The sequence below is a fragment of the Peromyscus eremicus genome, chromosome 7 (assembly GCF_949786415.1).
Source record: "Peromyscus eremicus chromosome 7, PerEre_H2_v1, whole genome shotgun sequence".
Classification (NCBI taxonomy): domain Eukaryota; kingdom Metazoa; phylum Chordata; class Mammalia; order Rodentia; family Cricetidae; genus Peromyscus; species Peromyscus eremicus.
In genome coordinates this window covers 50,006,769-50,024,972 of record NC_081422.1, presented here as the reverse complement: position 1 = coordinate 50,024,972, position 18,204 = coordinate 50,006,769, and the positions used below count along the sequence as shown (strand labels likewise).

Here is an 18,204-nt window from a genome sequence, read left to right as displayed (position 1 = left end):
AACAAAAAAATTAAAGTAACAGTTTTATTTTGCTCTCAAATTTATGAAGATGTAGCCAGTATTGTCCATAACATGGGGTTGGGGCAGGGAGGTTACTTTATCGGAGTGAAAATTGGTTTAATTTTTTTTTTCTGGAAGTCAGTTTGAATTTGGCAGTATATTTGGAAATTTTAAAAATGTTCATTTCTTTTTGCCCATTTCATCATAACCAGCAATTATGAAAGAAGCAAGCAGGTATTTGCTTCCCAGACTTCATTGTGTCTACATGCAGGCAGGTGATTGAGGCCTTAAGCCAGACTCTTACTCTGGAGTTAATGAAGTAAAGCAGGGGTATCCAAACTCTAGTCTTTAAGAGGTGGAGGTTACTGTTTGTAAAGCCCAAAGTCACATTTAGGGTGAGGCATGTCATGCCTGGTCGTGTTTTGGATTTGTTTAGCTTGTTTAGGCCCGTTCAGTAATGTTTGATTTGGGCAGCAGACCTAGAAGCATTTCCCAGATTCTATTTTGTATCTAACAGCCTGTCCATTTTTCTGGTTTAAATCAGCTGGAACTTTTCTCCAGCAGTTTACAACAAAAACTTCTCACTCACAAAAAGCATTATTTATGCTATTGAAAGTTGGACACAATAGTAAGGAGATTGGTTGAACTAAAATTTTATGCCCATAGGACAAAACACTGTTCAGTATTTTTAAAATTATGCAGGATTTTTCAGTTTGTCCTTTATCAGAAATGAATTCACAGAGGACTTAGAAAAGCATTGGGAGACTTCTGAACCTGGCCCCAAAACCAGTGATGCCACACAGATGCCCTGGGGTTCTGGTCCGTCTTAGGAAGCCTTTGGGTTCTTGGAGAAAGAAGATCCCTCGATCTTCCAGTTCCACTTCAACCAGAAAAAGTCTTGTTTTCTGTTTTGTGGTTTGTGTTTTTGAGTAAGATTCTGCTTCTCTTTTTAAAACTTCAAAGCTAGTATTACAGGGAACACTAAGTGTTACCGAGAAATACTTACAACAGTAGGAAAGAGTGGCATTACAAATAGTATCTTTACAGTGTTTTACCATCTCTTTACATGTCGCAAATATATTTGCCTTTGCAAATATAATTGTTTTATCATCATCAACACCTAATTTTACCTTATGGAAAAAACATTTGCAGTCTTATTCTTGTGAGCAAATAACTGTAATCCATTATATAATGAGTCCTACTAACGATTAAGTAGTGCCCTAAGTACTTCATTATCTCATTTAGTTCTCGTGACACTCACAGGAAGCTTAAATAGTATCTTGTTTTTAAGCATGTGAAATAGATGATGAAATACTAAATTAGAAACTTCCTAAAGTCTTGAATGATAAACTGGGACTCTGCCCTAGAAGTAACTGGTTCCTGCAGCTCTGCTCTTCACTAGTACACTCTACTGTAACTGACTTCCAGAAACCCCTCAATTCTGTGCTCTTAACCACTGAGCCATCTCTCCAGCCTGCTGCAGAATTTTTTTAAGACATAAATTTCTGTTTAATAGGTATGCAGCGGAGTTTGGCAATTTGCATTTCTCAAAGTTCTCAGGTAATATTGATGTTGCTGATTGACAGGTCACAATTCAACAAATGTCCTAGAACAGTGGTTCTCAGCCTGTGGGTCATGAACCCTTTGGGGCTGAATGACCCTTTCATAGGGGTCACATACCAGATATCTTGCATATCAGATATTTACATTATGATTCATAACAGTAACAAAATTACAGTTATAAAGGAGCAACAAAAATCATTTTATGGTTGGGGGTCCCCACAACATGAGGAACTGTGTTAAAGGGTCACAGCATTAGGAAGGTTGAGAACTACTGTCCTAGAAGATTGGTTGTGAAGGACTAAGCAGAAAATTCAGTCAGACAAGCCAGAATAAATAAACATTGATCACACAGGCAGTTTTAGGCCCAAACTTCAAAACACTCAGAAGAGTCCCATGTCCTCTGAGCTTATTGCTTTAAGTTTCTTTGAGCGATTAATATCATGGCTTTTCTTAAGATCCCCTAGAGAAAAATCTTTGGCTAGTTTTTCTTTGGACTGTTTGGGTCCGTGACCAGTTTGGACCCTCTAGGAAAGAAGTCTTCATCTGCCCAGGACCAGATCCATGTTCATACCTCTTCAAACAGTGTAGAACTCTCTTCCCAGAAACCTGTAGGTCTCACCTCATGGGATTGAATAGCTCCAGTCTCTCTACACTGTTTTTTCAGCTGCCTTGTCATGGACCAACTGACCTGGCAACAGGCAATTTGGCAGTCTTTTTTTCTGGGTGTTATTTAAAAAACCGAGGTTCCTGGTTGATGTCTGATCTTAAGTGAAATTATCAGAAAGAATGGGAAATTCTATGCATTGTCTGCCCTGTAACTAACAGACATTGGTAAGAACTGTTAGGTACTATGAGCACTGCACTTAAATAAAAATAGCTGCCTTTTCTGTCTGACTGATGGGCCTGGGCCTAATGGGTTTTGGCTTGGGTTTGTAGAGCAACTTCCATCTCATGCCTGTTCCTTGTGTACCATTGACTTTATGTATTTTAAATTGTTGGGAGAAGAGTTGCTCAGGTTTTACGAATGGTGTTTTCCTTCCTATTAGGTCTCTCTGCAATGCAATCAATGTTTACAACCTCACCTGCAATAACTGTTCAGAAAACTGCACTGATGTTCTGTTTAGTAACAAGATTACCTTCTTAATGGATCTCCTGATACACCAATTGACGGTATGTAATATTAGTGCCTTGAGTACGAAGCTGTGAAGGTTTGAGAAATAGTCCTGTGACCAAAACTAAGAATTCAGGTTATTATTTACTGTCCATATGGAAAGGCGGGGAGTGGGGACTGGGAGGTGAAGATGGTTAAGAACGTACAGTAGGAACTAACAGTGAAATCTCTTGAATTATTTCAACATTTTGTGTCCAAGTCTCCTAAATTCTAATATTTAATGAGTAAGAGGTATGTAGCACTTGTGAAGAACAGCAATTTACAGGTTAAACTTGGCTCTGGAATCAGGTGGACCCAATGCCAAACCTCCACAGCCACAGGAATGGGTGTTATCAAGAGAAAATTGAGAGAGCTTCAGAGCCTCTCACCAGCATATGTCAAAAGGGCCAATTAAAGGGGGTCTTTTCATGGCCATTTACACTTAAAAGAAAATTTAGGAAATGCCTTTGTCAGAAAGGGCAAACCTACTTATGATGTGAGCAAGCAGCCAGTTGTCACCTCAAATTTTACCTTCATTCACAGATGTTAAACGAGGTAAGCTCAGTATACTATCCAGAGGTTTAGGCCTGTCAATGCAGTCTTCAGAGCCCTGGGAGCAGAAGTTTCCTGGTGAGGTTTCTGAGCCCCTGAGGTATTGGCACTGCAGGTTTACAACACAAGAGATTTCCCAGGGCCGGCTTGCTTTTACTCTCCTCGGCTCTAATTGCTCTCCTTAAGCTCCACACCTCTGCTCCCCTTTTCCCTTCCTTCCTCTGCGGTCTGCGGCCTTAATTTAGGCACAAGAGCATCTACTTCATGAAATCTCAATCTATTTTCCCAACCCCAGGTTTAAGAATGCTTTTTATGTGATCCCAGACATCACTTCTCATAGACCTGATTATACTGAATCATAATTATTTACTTATCTGTTTTCCCACCCGTCCTAAAATCCATGATGACAAGTAACTTATTACTATGTCTAATCCTACAGAGGATAGTAGATTTGGTGTAACATTGAATGAATTTATAAATAGATAGATCAATTCCCTCTGATTACTGGTCACAAATTAAAACTCAAAAGGTGACTATGAAGCCTTATATACAGACATACCAGCAAGAGTTAGAGAGAGCAACGTAGGACAGCTTGCAGAGATGCAGACAATAACACCAGCTATTTGCAGTGAGGCAATGTGTGTGAATCAAAGGCTGAATTGAACATGGTTTATTTACAAAACAAGTTACTAAAATATGGGTAAGACATTTTAGTAAAAACAATTCTTCAAGAATAGACAAAAAGACATAATTTATATTGCCTCATTTAATTTTCAGAATATTCTTAAAAGGTCTTTGTTCCCTGTTCCACAAATAAAGAAACTTGAGTCCCTGAGAATCTGACTTTAAGGATACATAGATCAAAATAACAGAGTCAAGAGTCAAATCTAGGTGTAAAATGTAAATTCATGGACCACCTATACAGTATAACTGACTGACAGTTTTCAACAGGGTAAGGTGAGAACGGTCACTGTACGGGGAGACTAAGGAGGTACAGCCACAAATGTAATATGAGACTCTGAACAAAAAGAGAGATCAGTGGGGAAACTGAGAGATTTATATAAGTTTTATAAACAGTTCATTTTATTGACTCCGTCCTAACTCCTTCCTCTCAGTACTTGTACTGTGGTTTTGTTGATAGCAGGGGACACTGGGCTAACTGGGTCTACTATTTTTATAATGCATTTGTTGATCTAAAATTATTTTAAAGTAAGAATGATGAAAAATACTAAATCTCAATGTTCTCCCTCAGTTGTACACTATAATTGTTTGGAAGAATTCATTCTGTCAATAATGGAAGAGGAAACATTGCTTTAAATGGAACAGGGAACTGAATAAAATAATGGAAGAGGAGACATTGCTTTAAATGGAACAGGGAACTGAATAAAATTGGTTTTAAAGCTGTGAAAGAAGGAACAAAATATTTTACAGTGAAAAAATTACCTTAATTCTTTATGCTTTTTTAATTTAATTTTTTATTTTATAATTTAATTTATATCAGCTACGGATTCCCCTGTTCTCCCCACCCCACCCCACCCCTACCCCTCCCTCCAGCCCACCCCCCATTCCCATTTCCTCCAGGGCAAGGACTCCCCTGGGGATTCAGCTCAGCCTGGTAGATTCAGTCCAGGCAGGTCCAGTCCCCTCCTCCCTTCACCTAGGCTGAGCAAAGTGTCCCAGCATAGGTCCCAGGCTCCAAACAGCCAGCTCATACGTGCACTAAGGACAGGTCCTGGTCCCACTGCCTGGGTGCCTCCCAAACAGTTCAAGCTAATTAACTGTCTCACTTATCCAGACGGCCTGATCCAGTTGGGGGCTCCTCAGCTATTGGTTCATAGTCCATGTGTTTCCACTAGTTTGGCTATTTGTCCCTGTGCTTTTTCCAATCTTGGTCTCAACAATTCTCGCTCATACAATCCCTCCTCTTTCTTGCCAATTGGACTCCTGGAGCTCCACCTGGGGCCTGACCGTGGATCTCTGTATCCGCTTCCCTCAGTCATTGGATGAGGTTTCTAGCATGACAGTTAGGGTGTTTGGCCATCTTATCACCAGAGTAGGTCAGTTCGGGCTGTCTCTCAAACATTGCCAGTAGTCTATAGTGGAGGTATCTTTGTGGATTTCTGTGGGCCTCTCTAGCACTTTGCTTCTTCCTATTCCCATGTGGTCTTCATTTATCATGGTCTCTTATTCCTTGTTCTCCCTCTCTGTTCTTGATCCAGCTGGGATCTCCTGCTCCCCCAAGCTCTCTTTCCCTCGACCCTCGCCCTTCATTACCCCCACTCATGTCCAGGTTGTTCATGTAGATCTCATTCCATTTCTCTGTCATTGGGTGATCCCTGTGTCTTTCTTAGGGTCCTGTTTTCTAGGTAGCCTCCCTGGAGTTGTGAGTAGCAGTCTAGTCATCTTTGTTTTATATCTAGTATCCTCCTATGAGTGAGTACATACCATGTTTGTCTTTATGAGTCTGGGTTGCCTCACTCAGGATGATTTTTTCTAGATCCATAAGGGGGAAAAACTTTATTAATAAAAACAGTATGAGACAGTGAAACAAAACTATGATCCCAGCCTTCTGGGAAATCCCTGCATAGGGAGTAAGATAGATGATGTCTTAGCTTGAGCAGCTATGAGAATACTACAGATGTGTAGCTTTTATACATTGGAGAATTTTTTACTCACAGTTCTAAAAGCTTAGATGTCTACAGTCAAGGTACCAACATATTCAGGCTCTTGTGCAGATCCTCTTCTATGCTGCAGAGGCCTCATATGGCAGAGGAGCACTCCTTACCTGCCTCCTAGGAGGGCACTGATCCCATTCCTGAGGGCTCTGCCTGTATAAACTAACAACCTCGCAAACAATTCACATGCATATATCAGCTTTGCAGATTAAAATTCATTTGAATTGGGGGAATCACAAACTTTGATCTATCATAGAGAAATGTTAAGATGACATCCTTTGCAGAGAGCTGTGGAACTATGAAGGAAGACATTCAGTAATTCTACCTGGTCCATCACTAAGGGCACTTGAGCTGGCTCTTAGCTCCTCATAATAGCTATCATTTATTCAGTGGCAGCTATCAGCCAAGGTCTGGTTATGTAGCTTATTTTCCTCGCTTTGGAAGCCTTAGTTTCTTTAAACAGTCCCTTGTTGTGATCCCTCAGAAACACTTTTAAGTTTGCAGTAATAGATTTTGTCACATCATGTGTTTATTCTGCTCTATTCATTTTCCTCAGTTTGGATCCAGGGACATTTGTTTTGTCAAACACATTTTAGCCCTCCTTCCTTATACTGATTATTTCTGTTCCTTTTAGGCTTGTGATCTTATAGCAGTCAGTTGCCCAGTGCTGTGACTGGTTTTGTAGCAATGAAGAAAGAAAGGTGTGAGTTAGGGATGGATGCTGGTGGTGACTTTTATGTTTCTGGTAATAATTTGTGAATTTGACTGCATTTCTGTCTTTCTTGGTAAATGGTTTTCATGTACTTATAACTGAAATATGGACCACTAAGTTGATACTACCCCTTAAATAAGGGATAAAGAGTAGTCACCAGCACATTGTTCAGATGTGATGGAAAAATGAAGAAAAGAAGCTAATTATGACCCAGTAGAATTTATAAGACAGTTATTGAGTACTTCAGCCTTCATGGTTCTTGATAAATCCAAATGCTTTAGAAGACATTTTTCTACCCTTGTGGCTGCTTGGAATTTGCTCTAGCACACATACATTTCATTTCAGTTACCTCTTTAGTACTGTTCTGATGACAAAGGTACAAAACTTTACACAAGTCCTTATTCTAGAAGCCCGCAGTTGAGAAGAGAGGAAATGACAAGATTTCAGATATTCTCTGTAAGCAGTTCTGTAACCAGAGCCAGGCAGTCCATGAGACCCAGATGAGTGCCCAGCAGCTTGTTATATCTGATGAATGGAAGAGCTATTGTATCTTGGGGCATTTTGAGAAGGTGGATTTGACTATGCCTGGAATATGAATGAAGTTTCTGAGGTTTTTAATTCTTTAAAAATATAAATCAATATCTGTAACACTATAAAAGTACATACTTCTTACAATGTTAATGCAAAGTTGTATTTTGAGGATATGCTCTATGGAAATTTATTTGGAGCTCTGCAAAAACTAGTTCATAAGACAAGTTTCTCCTAAGAATAGAAGCCAATACTGGTGTAGTATCTTTATTGAAGCACGAAAGGTTTTACATTAAAATGGATTGCTTTCATCATTCAGTAATTAAGCATCTTCTCTTAAGCGTAGTTCACTCCAGAGCATGGAAATTTTATATGTCTCCTTAAGGAATCTAGGCAAACACATTGGAAGGTAATAAAAAGACCAGTGAAAAAAAGCAAGATGGCAGAATAGGAAGCCTGAGATTTCATTCCCCAACAGAGACACTGACTTAATATATTGGCCAGTATACCTTTATGAGAAATCCAGAAACCAGTTAGGAAATTAAAATACACCATACAGCCTGACCGAAGAGTCAGACTGAAGCAAGTAAAAAGAGCTTCACTTTACCCATGATTATAGTTTGTCAGGCCACCACAGCTCAGTGCCAAGGAAGAGCGGTTTGCCTCACTGCTTTTCCAGAACAGAGTTAGAGACGTGGAGACAGAACTGCTGGCAAGCTGATTTCTGTCTTTCTGTACCCAAGTGCTTGGAAAGAACCAGCATGGCCTGATGGGAGTGAGTACGGAATCCAAACAGCACAAGAGACAACTAGCTGTAGCACCCAGGAATCATGATGCCGTGGAGGCTGTGAGCAGAAGACACTCGACTCTAAGCTCTTCTGGAAGGGGTTAGAAAGAAGAGTGGAGCCCGTGGTTCAGTGAACTCCCTGATGGAACACATTTGTCTTCTCTTGGGGTTCTCAATGGAAGCAAGCCTACTTTGGATGTTGTTGAGAAGCAGAGAGAGCAAGGAAACTTAGTACATTACAACCAGAGAATGTTCAGAGATTATAAGTTCCTGCTTTAAAAAGCATCTCCCTTCATCCTGACAGGGTATCCACATGATTCAAAGAGCTTTATGTCCTCCCAGAGAGATTTCAGGGCTCACAGTCTCTGTGTCAGTTTATTATCCTTGAGAGTCTTTCCAGTTGGAAGCTAGTCTGGGAGAGGAGGCAGTTTGTGAAGTTCACAAAGCTCATCAAAAGTTACAAAAATGCACAAAGGAACAGAAACATAGCCTAACTAAAGAACCAACTAAATCTATTAACAAGTAAGGAAACAGAAGTACATGGAATAACAGACAAGAAAAAAAAAAACAGCTGTCATACAGATGCTTTATAAACTCTAGAAGACATTGCATGGGGAAATGAGAATATCAACATAGATAAAACATATTTAAAGGAACCAAGCAGATTTAGAAGTGAAGAATATAATAAATGCATGGATAATTGTAGGGTAGTGATCCCACAACAGATTCCAAGCTCCATCAAGAAAAAAAAAAGAGCTATAAATTTAAATCAGGAGCTTAAATAACATTCCTTCAAAGAAGGTATATTAAAAGACAACAGGTATATGAAAAGATTATCTAAATCACTAATCCTCAAGGAAGTGCACATCAAAAACATAATGATGCCGGGCGGTGGTGGTGCATGCCTTTAATCCCAGCACTTGGGAGGCAGAGGCAGGCGGATCTCTGTAAGTTCGAGGCCAGCCTGGTCTACAAAGCAAGTTCCAGGAAAGTCGCAAAGCTACACAGAAAAACCCTGTCTTGAAAAAACCAAAACCAAAAAACAAACAAACAAAAAACCACAATGATGTATTGCTTTACACTGTTAAGATGTCCATAATTGCCTTTTTAAATAAAAAAGAGCAGTTACTGGTAAGGATATGGCTAAACTGGAAGCCCTATGCACCACTGGGAATGTAAGGTGATACAGCCACTGTGGAAAACAGTACAAATGTCCCTAATAAAATGAAGAAAAAAAATGGAACTGCCATATGATCATAGCTTTTGAGCATTTATCCAAAAGAATTAAAATTGAGATCTTGAATAAATTCTTACCTTGTCATGTTCCTTGCATATTCACAAAGCCAAGAGGTAGGAATAACCCACATGCCCATCAGTAGATGAGTAGGTTTTAAAGTAATATATAACAAAGAAAAGAACATTACTAAGCCTTAAAAAGCTACAGCATGAATGAATCCTGACATTATGGCTAGTTCTAAGTGAAATTAATTCTTGTGGCCAAATACCTGATAAGCTGGGGAGGATTTATTTAGGCTTACAGGTTGAAGGGATGCAGTTTATCACAATAGGGAAGAAGGCATGGGAGCAGGAATCAAAGAATGGACAGGAAGTGAGATCAGGGCCCACCCTAAATGTTCTTTAACCTTCCAAAACTGTTCTACCAACTGATGGCCCCATGTTTAAACACAACTGCATATCTAGAATATTTCAGATTCAAATCATAACACATCAAACAAAATAAAATACTACATGATTCTAGCTATATGAAGTATCAAAAAAAATAATCAAACTCTTAGGGGAAAACAATGAGATGTGTTTAAATAAACAGAACATCAGTCATGAGTGAGGAAAATTTCTAGATATGTTTCACAACCATGCATATATAAATTAACAGTATTGTAATAGATACTTAAAGATTTGTAAGGGGACTAATTTGTTATGCATTTTATGCCATTACACAGAACATTGATGGTGCTACTCAGTGCTGTAAACAGTTGACTGATAGGCATTTGATGTTGAGCAGGTACAACAACTGAGAGGTACAACAGTCTGATAAGCAGGTTGATGTGGAGAAGGGATCACAGAGCTACCTACATGCAGAATCATGAACTGAACACTAATCTCCTAAGTGCTTGTCCAATACTTCTCCTATGAAATCAGTTGTGTCCTTACTTTATTAAATACACAAATGAAACATCAAAATTTTGTGACTTTGATTTTATATATTTAATATTGTCACTTGAGTAGGATATGGTAAAGAATCATTTAATTAAAAGTTATAATTTTTGATGGTTCATTGTGGTTTTAACTGCATTAAATATTTATTAGCTGTCTTATTTCTGATTCATACTCACCTGTTCTTTTGAAATATTAAGAAAGTATGCTGACAAATCATATGTATGTGTTTTCTGGAGCTGAGGGGGTTGTTAATTGAAAAGTGATGTACAAACCTAAAATAACTGATATGATACTGTTGAACCAAAGAAGTTGTTGGGCTTTTCAGGTGACAGGAAAGTCCTGGATTCAAACAAAGGAAACCTAAGTGCAGTCTTAGAACAGGGGATTGTTTTTCACTTAACCATGTGCAGACCCATCCAGGTGCCTGTTGGATTTTCATTTTAGCACAAGGCCTGGAGCTCTCTGGTCACCACATTGTTTTCTTTATCCTGAACAACCAGAGCAAGGGCTCCATAGTTAATTACAGGGGAGCAGAAATATCAGTGCTGAAGGGAACTGTACTCTTCCTGATGCCGGCTGCATCTTGTTTCCTTCTTTCTTCACCATGTGGCAATTGCTTGGACAGTCTCATATAGCTTGCCTTTTCCTTCATCAAAAATACAAGCCTGGTTTATGTTCACCAAGCTGTGTGTCTTATTGAAGAGAATGACAGAAGTAGAAAGAAGACTGTCAGAGGGCAATGATGTCAAAAGACAGATGGGAGATTGTGAGGTAGGAGGCTCACCAGAGTTCCATAACCTGTTGTAACCTAGTGTAAGTGGGATACAAATTCATCTTTAACATGCTGAAGGAAAAAAATCATCATCCTTACTTTATATATCTGCAAAGATATGCTTAAGAACTAAATGCAAGGGCTGGTAAGAAGGCACCATAGGTAAAGGTTCTTGGTGTGAAACCTGATCCCTGAATTCAATCCCTGGAGCCTATATGGTGAAAGAAGGAGACCTCCACATGCATGCTGTGCTATGTGCGACCTACCCAATACACATACATACATACATACATACATACATACATACACACTCACATACATACATACATACACACATACATACACACACACATGATTGTAATAACTTAAAATAAATGTAAAAGTGAAATTTTATGAATTTATACATTATATTTATATGTATTTAATACTTTTATATTAAAAATATCCATCACAAGATTCATTGCCAGCAAACTTGTACTACGCTTGTGTTGTAGCTCACTGGTAGTGAGGCCCCAGATTCAATCACCACAGCACATACACACACACACACACACACACACACACACACACACACACACACAACTAGACAAGAAAGTGCTTCAGGAAAGAAGGAAGATCAATAAACCTGGAAATTCTGTGTACTTAAATTTTTATTTTTTTTTTAATTTTTATTTTGCAATACAATTCAGTTCTACATATCAGCCACAGATTCCCTTGTTCTCCCCCCTCCCCCCCTCACCTCCCCCCCAGCCTGCCCCCCATTCCAATCTCCTCCAGGGCAAAGCCTTCCCCACAGACTGAGATCAACCTGGTGGACTCAGTCCAGGTAGGTCCAGTCCCCTCCTCCCAGGCCGAGCCAAGGGACCCTGCATAGGCCCCAGGTTTCAAACAGCCGACTCATGCAGTGAGCACAGGACCCGGTGCCACTGCCTGGATGCCTCCCAAACAGATCAGGCCAATCAACTGTCTCACCCACTCAGAGGGCCTGATCCAGTTGGTGACTCCTCAGCCATTGGTACATATTTCATGTGTTTCCGTTTGTTTGGCTATTTGTCTCTGTGCTTTATCCGACCTTGGTCTCAACAATTCTCGCTCATATAAACCCTCCTCATTCTCGTTAATTGGACTCCCAGAGATCCACCTGGGGCCTAGTCATGGATCTCTGCATCCAGATCCCTCAGTAGTTGGATGAGGTTTCTAGCACGACAATTAGGGTGTTTGGCCATCCCATCACCAGAGTTGCTGGGAATTGAACTCAGGACCTCTGCAAGAATAGCCAGTGCTCTTAACCTCTGAGCCATCTCTCCAGCCCCTTACTTAAATTTTTAAAACATGACTTAAAGCAAAAATTTCAACATTGTCTTATAGGGTTATATAACACTTGTCATTTGTGCTGCATATGATAGTGTGCATATTATCCTACATAGTATAAATATTCAGGAACCAAAAGTAAACCTATGAAGTTGCAGTATTTCTACATTTTATTTCTATGTGTATGAGTGCTTTACCTGAATGTATGTCTGCGTGCTGCATATATGCAGTGCCTTCAGAGGCCAACAGAGGGCATTGAATCCCCTGGGACTGAAGTTACAGATGGTTGTGGGACATTATGTGGGTTCTGGGAATTGAACCCAGGTCCTCTGGAAGAGCAGCTTAACATCTCTCCAGGCCATTTTTCTACATTTTACACAAAGTTTCACAGTATCAATTTAGAATGTATAGTGAAAGTTAAGATTGTATATAGTAATACCTTTAGAGCAACCACAAGCAAAATAACTCAGAACTCAATAGATAAACTGAAATTAGCTTACACCTAAACACACTCAAAACTTAACAGAAAGAACTAGAGAATGAAACAGGAGAAAAGCAAAACAGTAATGAAACAATGGTCCTAATGTAACAATAACTATATAAAGAATGTTTACCCTTGTTAGGATGCAAAAACCAGTGAAACAGATAAAAAGAAGGACCCAGCTATTATCTACATGAGATATATTTGAAATATAAAGAAATATAATTTAGAGCTGGGCATGGTGATGTATGTCTTTAATCCTAGCACTTGGGAGGCAGAGGCAGGTGGATCTCTGTGAGTTTGAGGCCAACTATAGGACAATCTGATCAAGGTAGTTCTTCATTTGAGGTTCCCTCTTCTCAGGTGATTCTAGGCTATGTCAAGTTGATGATAAAAACTAACTAGAACACAGAAAGACAGGCAGTCCCAGTACCCAGATGGAAATAGGTAATGTCGAGGTATCTTCTGGTAGGATGTTGCTGGTCTTGCTTTAAGCAGCAAACTACAGCTCAGCGTAAGAGGCTGTCACCAGTGTCAGGATAGTTTAGTTGACCCCTAGCTAGCATAGCTGGGATTAGAAGGCTTGGTAGCCACTATCCAGAAGGAAAAACTAGGAAAGAAAGCTGAAATAAAAACTAAGAATCTAAGAAAGTTAAGAGTTGTACAGAGGTCCACATGTATACATGTTTAGGAAGTGCAGTGGAGAGAAAAAATAGAAGTCTAAGAGGAAGACCCGAATAAACAGTGAAGACAGGCCTGAGTAAGTCAAATGGGATGGAGAAGAGAGTAATACAAGTGAGTCTGGTGTGGAGGCTGAGTGGAAATGACAAGAGTGAGTACAGACAATGCTGCTCAGGCCTTCCCTAGCACCTGTAATAATGCAGCTTCTGCCTGCCCTCCTGATTCTTCCAGCCCAGCATCATGGTGTTCGTGTGGAGATGTAGCAGGGCACAAAGCAGTCGACCTTGTTTTTCTAGTAAATGAAAGGTAAATAGTAAAAGCAGACACTAAAGTGGTCATGCACACAGCTAAGTTCCTGTTTCTCTGCCCTTCCTGAACCTCTTGGGGTTTTATGAGACGTGAGAATGGGCTAACTGCATTCTTTATGGTCAGCCTCTACTCTAGTCCAACTCATTCTCACCTGTGAAAGCAGCACTCTTTTAGAGGGAAAATCAGAAACATTGGGTCTCATTAGCACCTCTGACTTCAGTGATTCAGAGTCTTAACCACAGCCGTGCTCTAGCATTCCTGTTCCTTGAAAGACAACTTGCTTTCTCTTAAACCTTGGCAGTAAAGTTTAACAGATCCCTGTATTTAAAACAAAAAACAAAGCATGCTTTAAGTTGGGAAGATTCTTAAAAATGTCACTTACCTAGCTACATCCTAGCAATCCCACTCCTAGCTATTTATCCAAGAAAAGCTAAAACATTTCTCCACAAAGACTTATTCAAGGGTGATCTTAGCAGTCTTAGCTATAAATAGCTAAATATGCTAAACAATATACATATCTATCAACAAGTAAATTTATAAACAGATTAGGATATATCTGTGCACTTAGCAATAAAAAGAAATGAAGTGTTGATATACACAAATACATGGATGAATTATTATGAATTGCTGAAAACATTGAGTTTAGAAAGCCATATCCAAAGGCCTACCTACTGGAGAACCATTCTAGATCCAGAACAATTTCATTACCTGCAAACTCCCCCTTTGAAGTCTATGTCACCTTTTCTCCCTGGCCCTTGGCAATCACTGATCTGTTCTGTGTCTTACAGATACACATTTTCATAAATGAAGAAATGGGAACCACACAGATTCTCCCCTTTTCCAGGATTCATCAGTAGGGATCAAGTTAGATACTAGTGAAGGTTACATCATGTCCTTGGTGGCAAACCCAGTCTCTGTCTTGTGAAGACAACTTAAGAAGAAGTGATATGCTGTACCTGTGCACTAATGTGGAGTCCTATCTTAACCAACAATAACAAGGCACCTTCACCACTATCAATAAAGGCCAGTGAAAAACCTGGGCTTTCACCCTCATCTGACAGTAATGAGATGGCATTTCTTGCCCCACTCCCAGCACGCCAGAAAGATACTTCCTGAAATACAAGATTTAAAGAGGACCCATAACCTTATAACATAATATACCCCAAATTTGCAAGGTACAATGAAAATAAAATCATTCAATATACCAAGAACTAGAAAAATCTCAACCAATAAAGACAAATGGTAGATGCTACAGTTTTCACACAAAGATTTTAAGTCTGACACCATAAAAATAAAAATACTTCCTGTGTACAAGCAAATGAAAATGATTTTAGCAAAGAAATACAAAATGGAGAAGAATTAAAAGGAAACACAACTAAAACTAACAGTGAACAAAATGTTTAAAGTCAGTGTATAGCCTTAACAACAGAATGTAGAGAATGAAAATATGAATTTGAAAACAGAACAGTCTAATAGTGTTCAATCTGAAGAGCAGAGAAAATATACCTTAAATAAATGAATCATGTCTCAGGGACTTATAGGGCTGTAACAAAAGATCTAACATTTATGTCATCAGACACAGAGAGGAGAAAAAAGAAAAGACTGAAAAACATACTTCATTAAAAACAGAGACTATCCCAAATTACCAAAAGATATAAATGTATAGATTCCATAAACTGAGCAAACCATACCTAGAGTGAACAAAGAATAAAGTGATGAGTATAAACCCTCACATCAGTAATTATATTAAATGTGAGTGGTCTGACTTTTTGTCCTAAAATTAGAGCAACTAAAATATCCTTTAATGAGAAATGATTAAGCTTTGGTACATCCATCGTGTGGTATACTATTCAGTAAACACTAGGGAGCTACTCATATGCACAGCCTCTTGGCAACTTGTTGAATCAAAAGGCCAATCTCAAAAGGTCACATGATGAATTATTCTATTTACATAACACTATCAAAAAGAACAAAATTTTATATAAACATGAAAGTAGGTTAGTTGCTAGATGAAAATGAAAAGAAAGCATATGTTACTCATTATAAAGTGGTGTGTTTATGATGCTGAGATAATTCTGTATTTCATTATGGTCATAGCTATACCAATTCTTAGATTTTATATTGTACTATATAAACTAACCATTAGGGAGAAGCAAGATGAAATGTAGTTCCAGAGAAAAGAATTTACATAACATTTATGAGGCCCATAGCAATGCAATATAAAATAAAGAATAAAGAGATAAATTCATGCAGACTAAGCCAACTAGAACTCATCTATCTCCTTGCTTCTTAACACATTGTTCTTTCAGTCTCTTGCTTTGCTGTTCTTCATTGTTTTAGGAGTTGAGTTGTCTTGAGGCCTCTGATAGGATATGCTAGCATAGAGGCCAGCATTCCATATATCATACATATATGTTTTCCTCATTGTACCTCATTTCTCTCCTCACCCTTCGGTTACATCAAATGAAGTTTAGTGTTGTGCACTTTTTACTATGACATTAGCCTTTCGCCATTTATTAGGCTGTTGTAGGTAGTCCTTTAGATGTCAGCTAGGAATTAAGTTATTTGATTCTTAAAAATTGATCATGAGAGATGCTTCCTGAGAAGTACCTCATACCCTTTGAAAAGTAATATAACTAAAATTCTGAATTCAAAACTACCTAGGTTCAAATTCCAACTCCGTGATTAGCTAACTTTTAAGTCTTAAATTACTTTTCCTTTCTAAAACATTTAATATGACAATAGATGATAGTACTAGTTAGATTGTTGTTCTTAAAAGACTTTTATTAAGCACTGGTAATCTACAAGACAGTCTATTCTAGGAACTAAGTGGTGAGCCATGATGGAAATGCATTTGTTCTAATCTTCATAGAGCTTATACTTTCCAAGTAAGAAAAAATGACCATGCAATTAAGCTTATGTGATACATGCTCTAGAGAAGGAATGTAAGATCCCAGAAGAGCACAAACAGAGTCTGAGCCAATCAGGAGCATCACAAAGGCTTCTCTGCAGAAGCACTGTTCAAAATGAGTCTTGAAGGGTGAGTGTTAGTGGGACAAAACTGCAGAGGTGGAAGCTAATCAGGGCATTGGGAACAGCTGCTGTGCATCAAACAGTTTGGTGCATCAAAGAAGGGTATTGAGGCTCAATACTCATGCACAAAACGTGAATAAGGAGCCAATTGAGGCAACTCAGAGTCCAGTCTGCTCTACTTCCCATATATCCCACTTGCCTCAAATAGAGCACACTGGACTCTGTAGACTAAGTTAAGGATTTTGGACTTTAATCCTAGATATTATAGTAAGATGCTACTGAAAATGTTGTGACATCACTTACTTGTACTGAAGTGAATTAAAAGGTTCAAAGAGACCCACTAGAAGACTTCCAGTATTCTGAGAGAAGGGAAATGGTTGCTTTGTCTATGAGAGTGGGTAGTGTGTGCAAAAGAAGGGGTCAAAAAATACCTAGCTTCCCACCCCCCAAAAAAAAAATCAGCACTACTAACTCAAATTCGTAGTTTTAGTAATAGGTGAATTTGTTTAAGTAGACTTATGATTGGAAATTGCTCAAAAAGACATATGTGCTGGAAATTGCTCCTACTTACGATGATATTAACAGTTGATATTAATTAGGAACCACTCATCATTTTAAGTAATGGTGTTTGTTTTGACTTACTAAACAAATAATATTATTAAGAGAAAAATTTTAGGATGTGTAGTTGATAAAAATTTTTAAATGGATATGTAGCAATAGAGGGATGCGGCTCAGGTTTCTGGATTTTTGCACCTGGAAAAATGGTAGTGCTGTTTTTGAAAAGCTGTAGGCAATGAAGAACGGCAGAGAGGGGGAGAATTAGTCTTTCTCAGAGATGTACCCCAAGTTTGTTATCTAGTACCAAGTGGTCAGCCCCAAAACCATACACATACAAGCAACACTTAGAGACTCAGCAGGTTATATTCATATTGTTATTCATTTATGTAGATAAAGATATTTAAAGGAAATGGGACATGATTTGAGAGAAGGGAATGAGAAGGATTGGAGGGAGGAGAGGGAAGCAGAAAGTATATAACTATATTGCAATTAAAAATAAAATAAATGAGTTAAGTAAACTTAGAACAATGGAAGCAAACCTGGGAGAGCCTTTTGTAGTTAAATTTTTTTTTGTTTACAAGATCTTCAATGACTGAGCAGAAGGGCTATTATTTGCTGTAAAATAATAAATAATTGACTTAGGAATTTCTCATTTACATGCTAGGAAGCCAGGTGTTTCATAGTCACAGATATTCACCATGTATGGTGGCACACAAATACTACTCTCTTTTATACTGCCGACCATATATTAGCCCCAGTGGCTCCTGTTTTACAAAATGGCATTTGTAAAACAAATTGTTTTACAAATTATAAAACATTGTAAGGTTGCAGATCAAAAAAAAAAAAACTAATAAACTTTATTTTGGCCAAATATACTCCAGTGTGTTTTTGGTAGCTGTATGGATTCAGAACCT

General features: G+C 38.6%; 1 protein-coding gene across 4 annotated transcripts in view; it reads left to right on the top strand.

Moving 5' to 3' along the window:
- Positions 1–18,204, top strand: part of Scaper (S-phase cyclin A associated protein in the ER) — a 366,393-nt gene that overhangs the window by 276,191 nt on the left and 71,998 nt on the right. For all 4 annotated transcript variants that reach the window (XM_059267924.1, XM_059267922.1, XM_059267921.1 and 1 more), the window contains exon 25: positions 2,610–2,733. In XM_059267924.1, the coding sequence (XP_059123907.1) occupies positions 2,610–2,733 (124 nt within the window). The remainder of the gene's footprint in view (positions 1–2,609; positions 2,734–18,204) is intronic.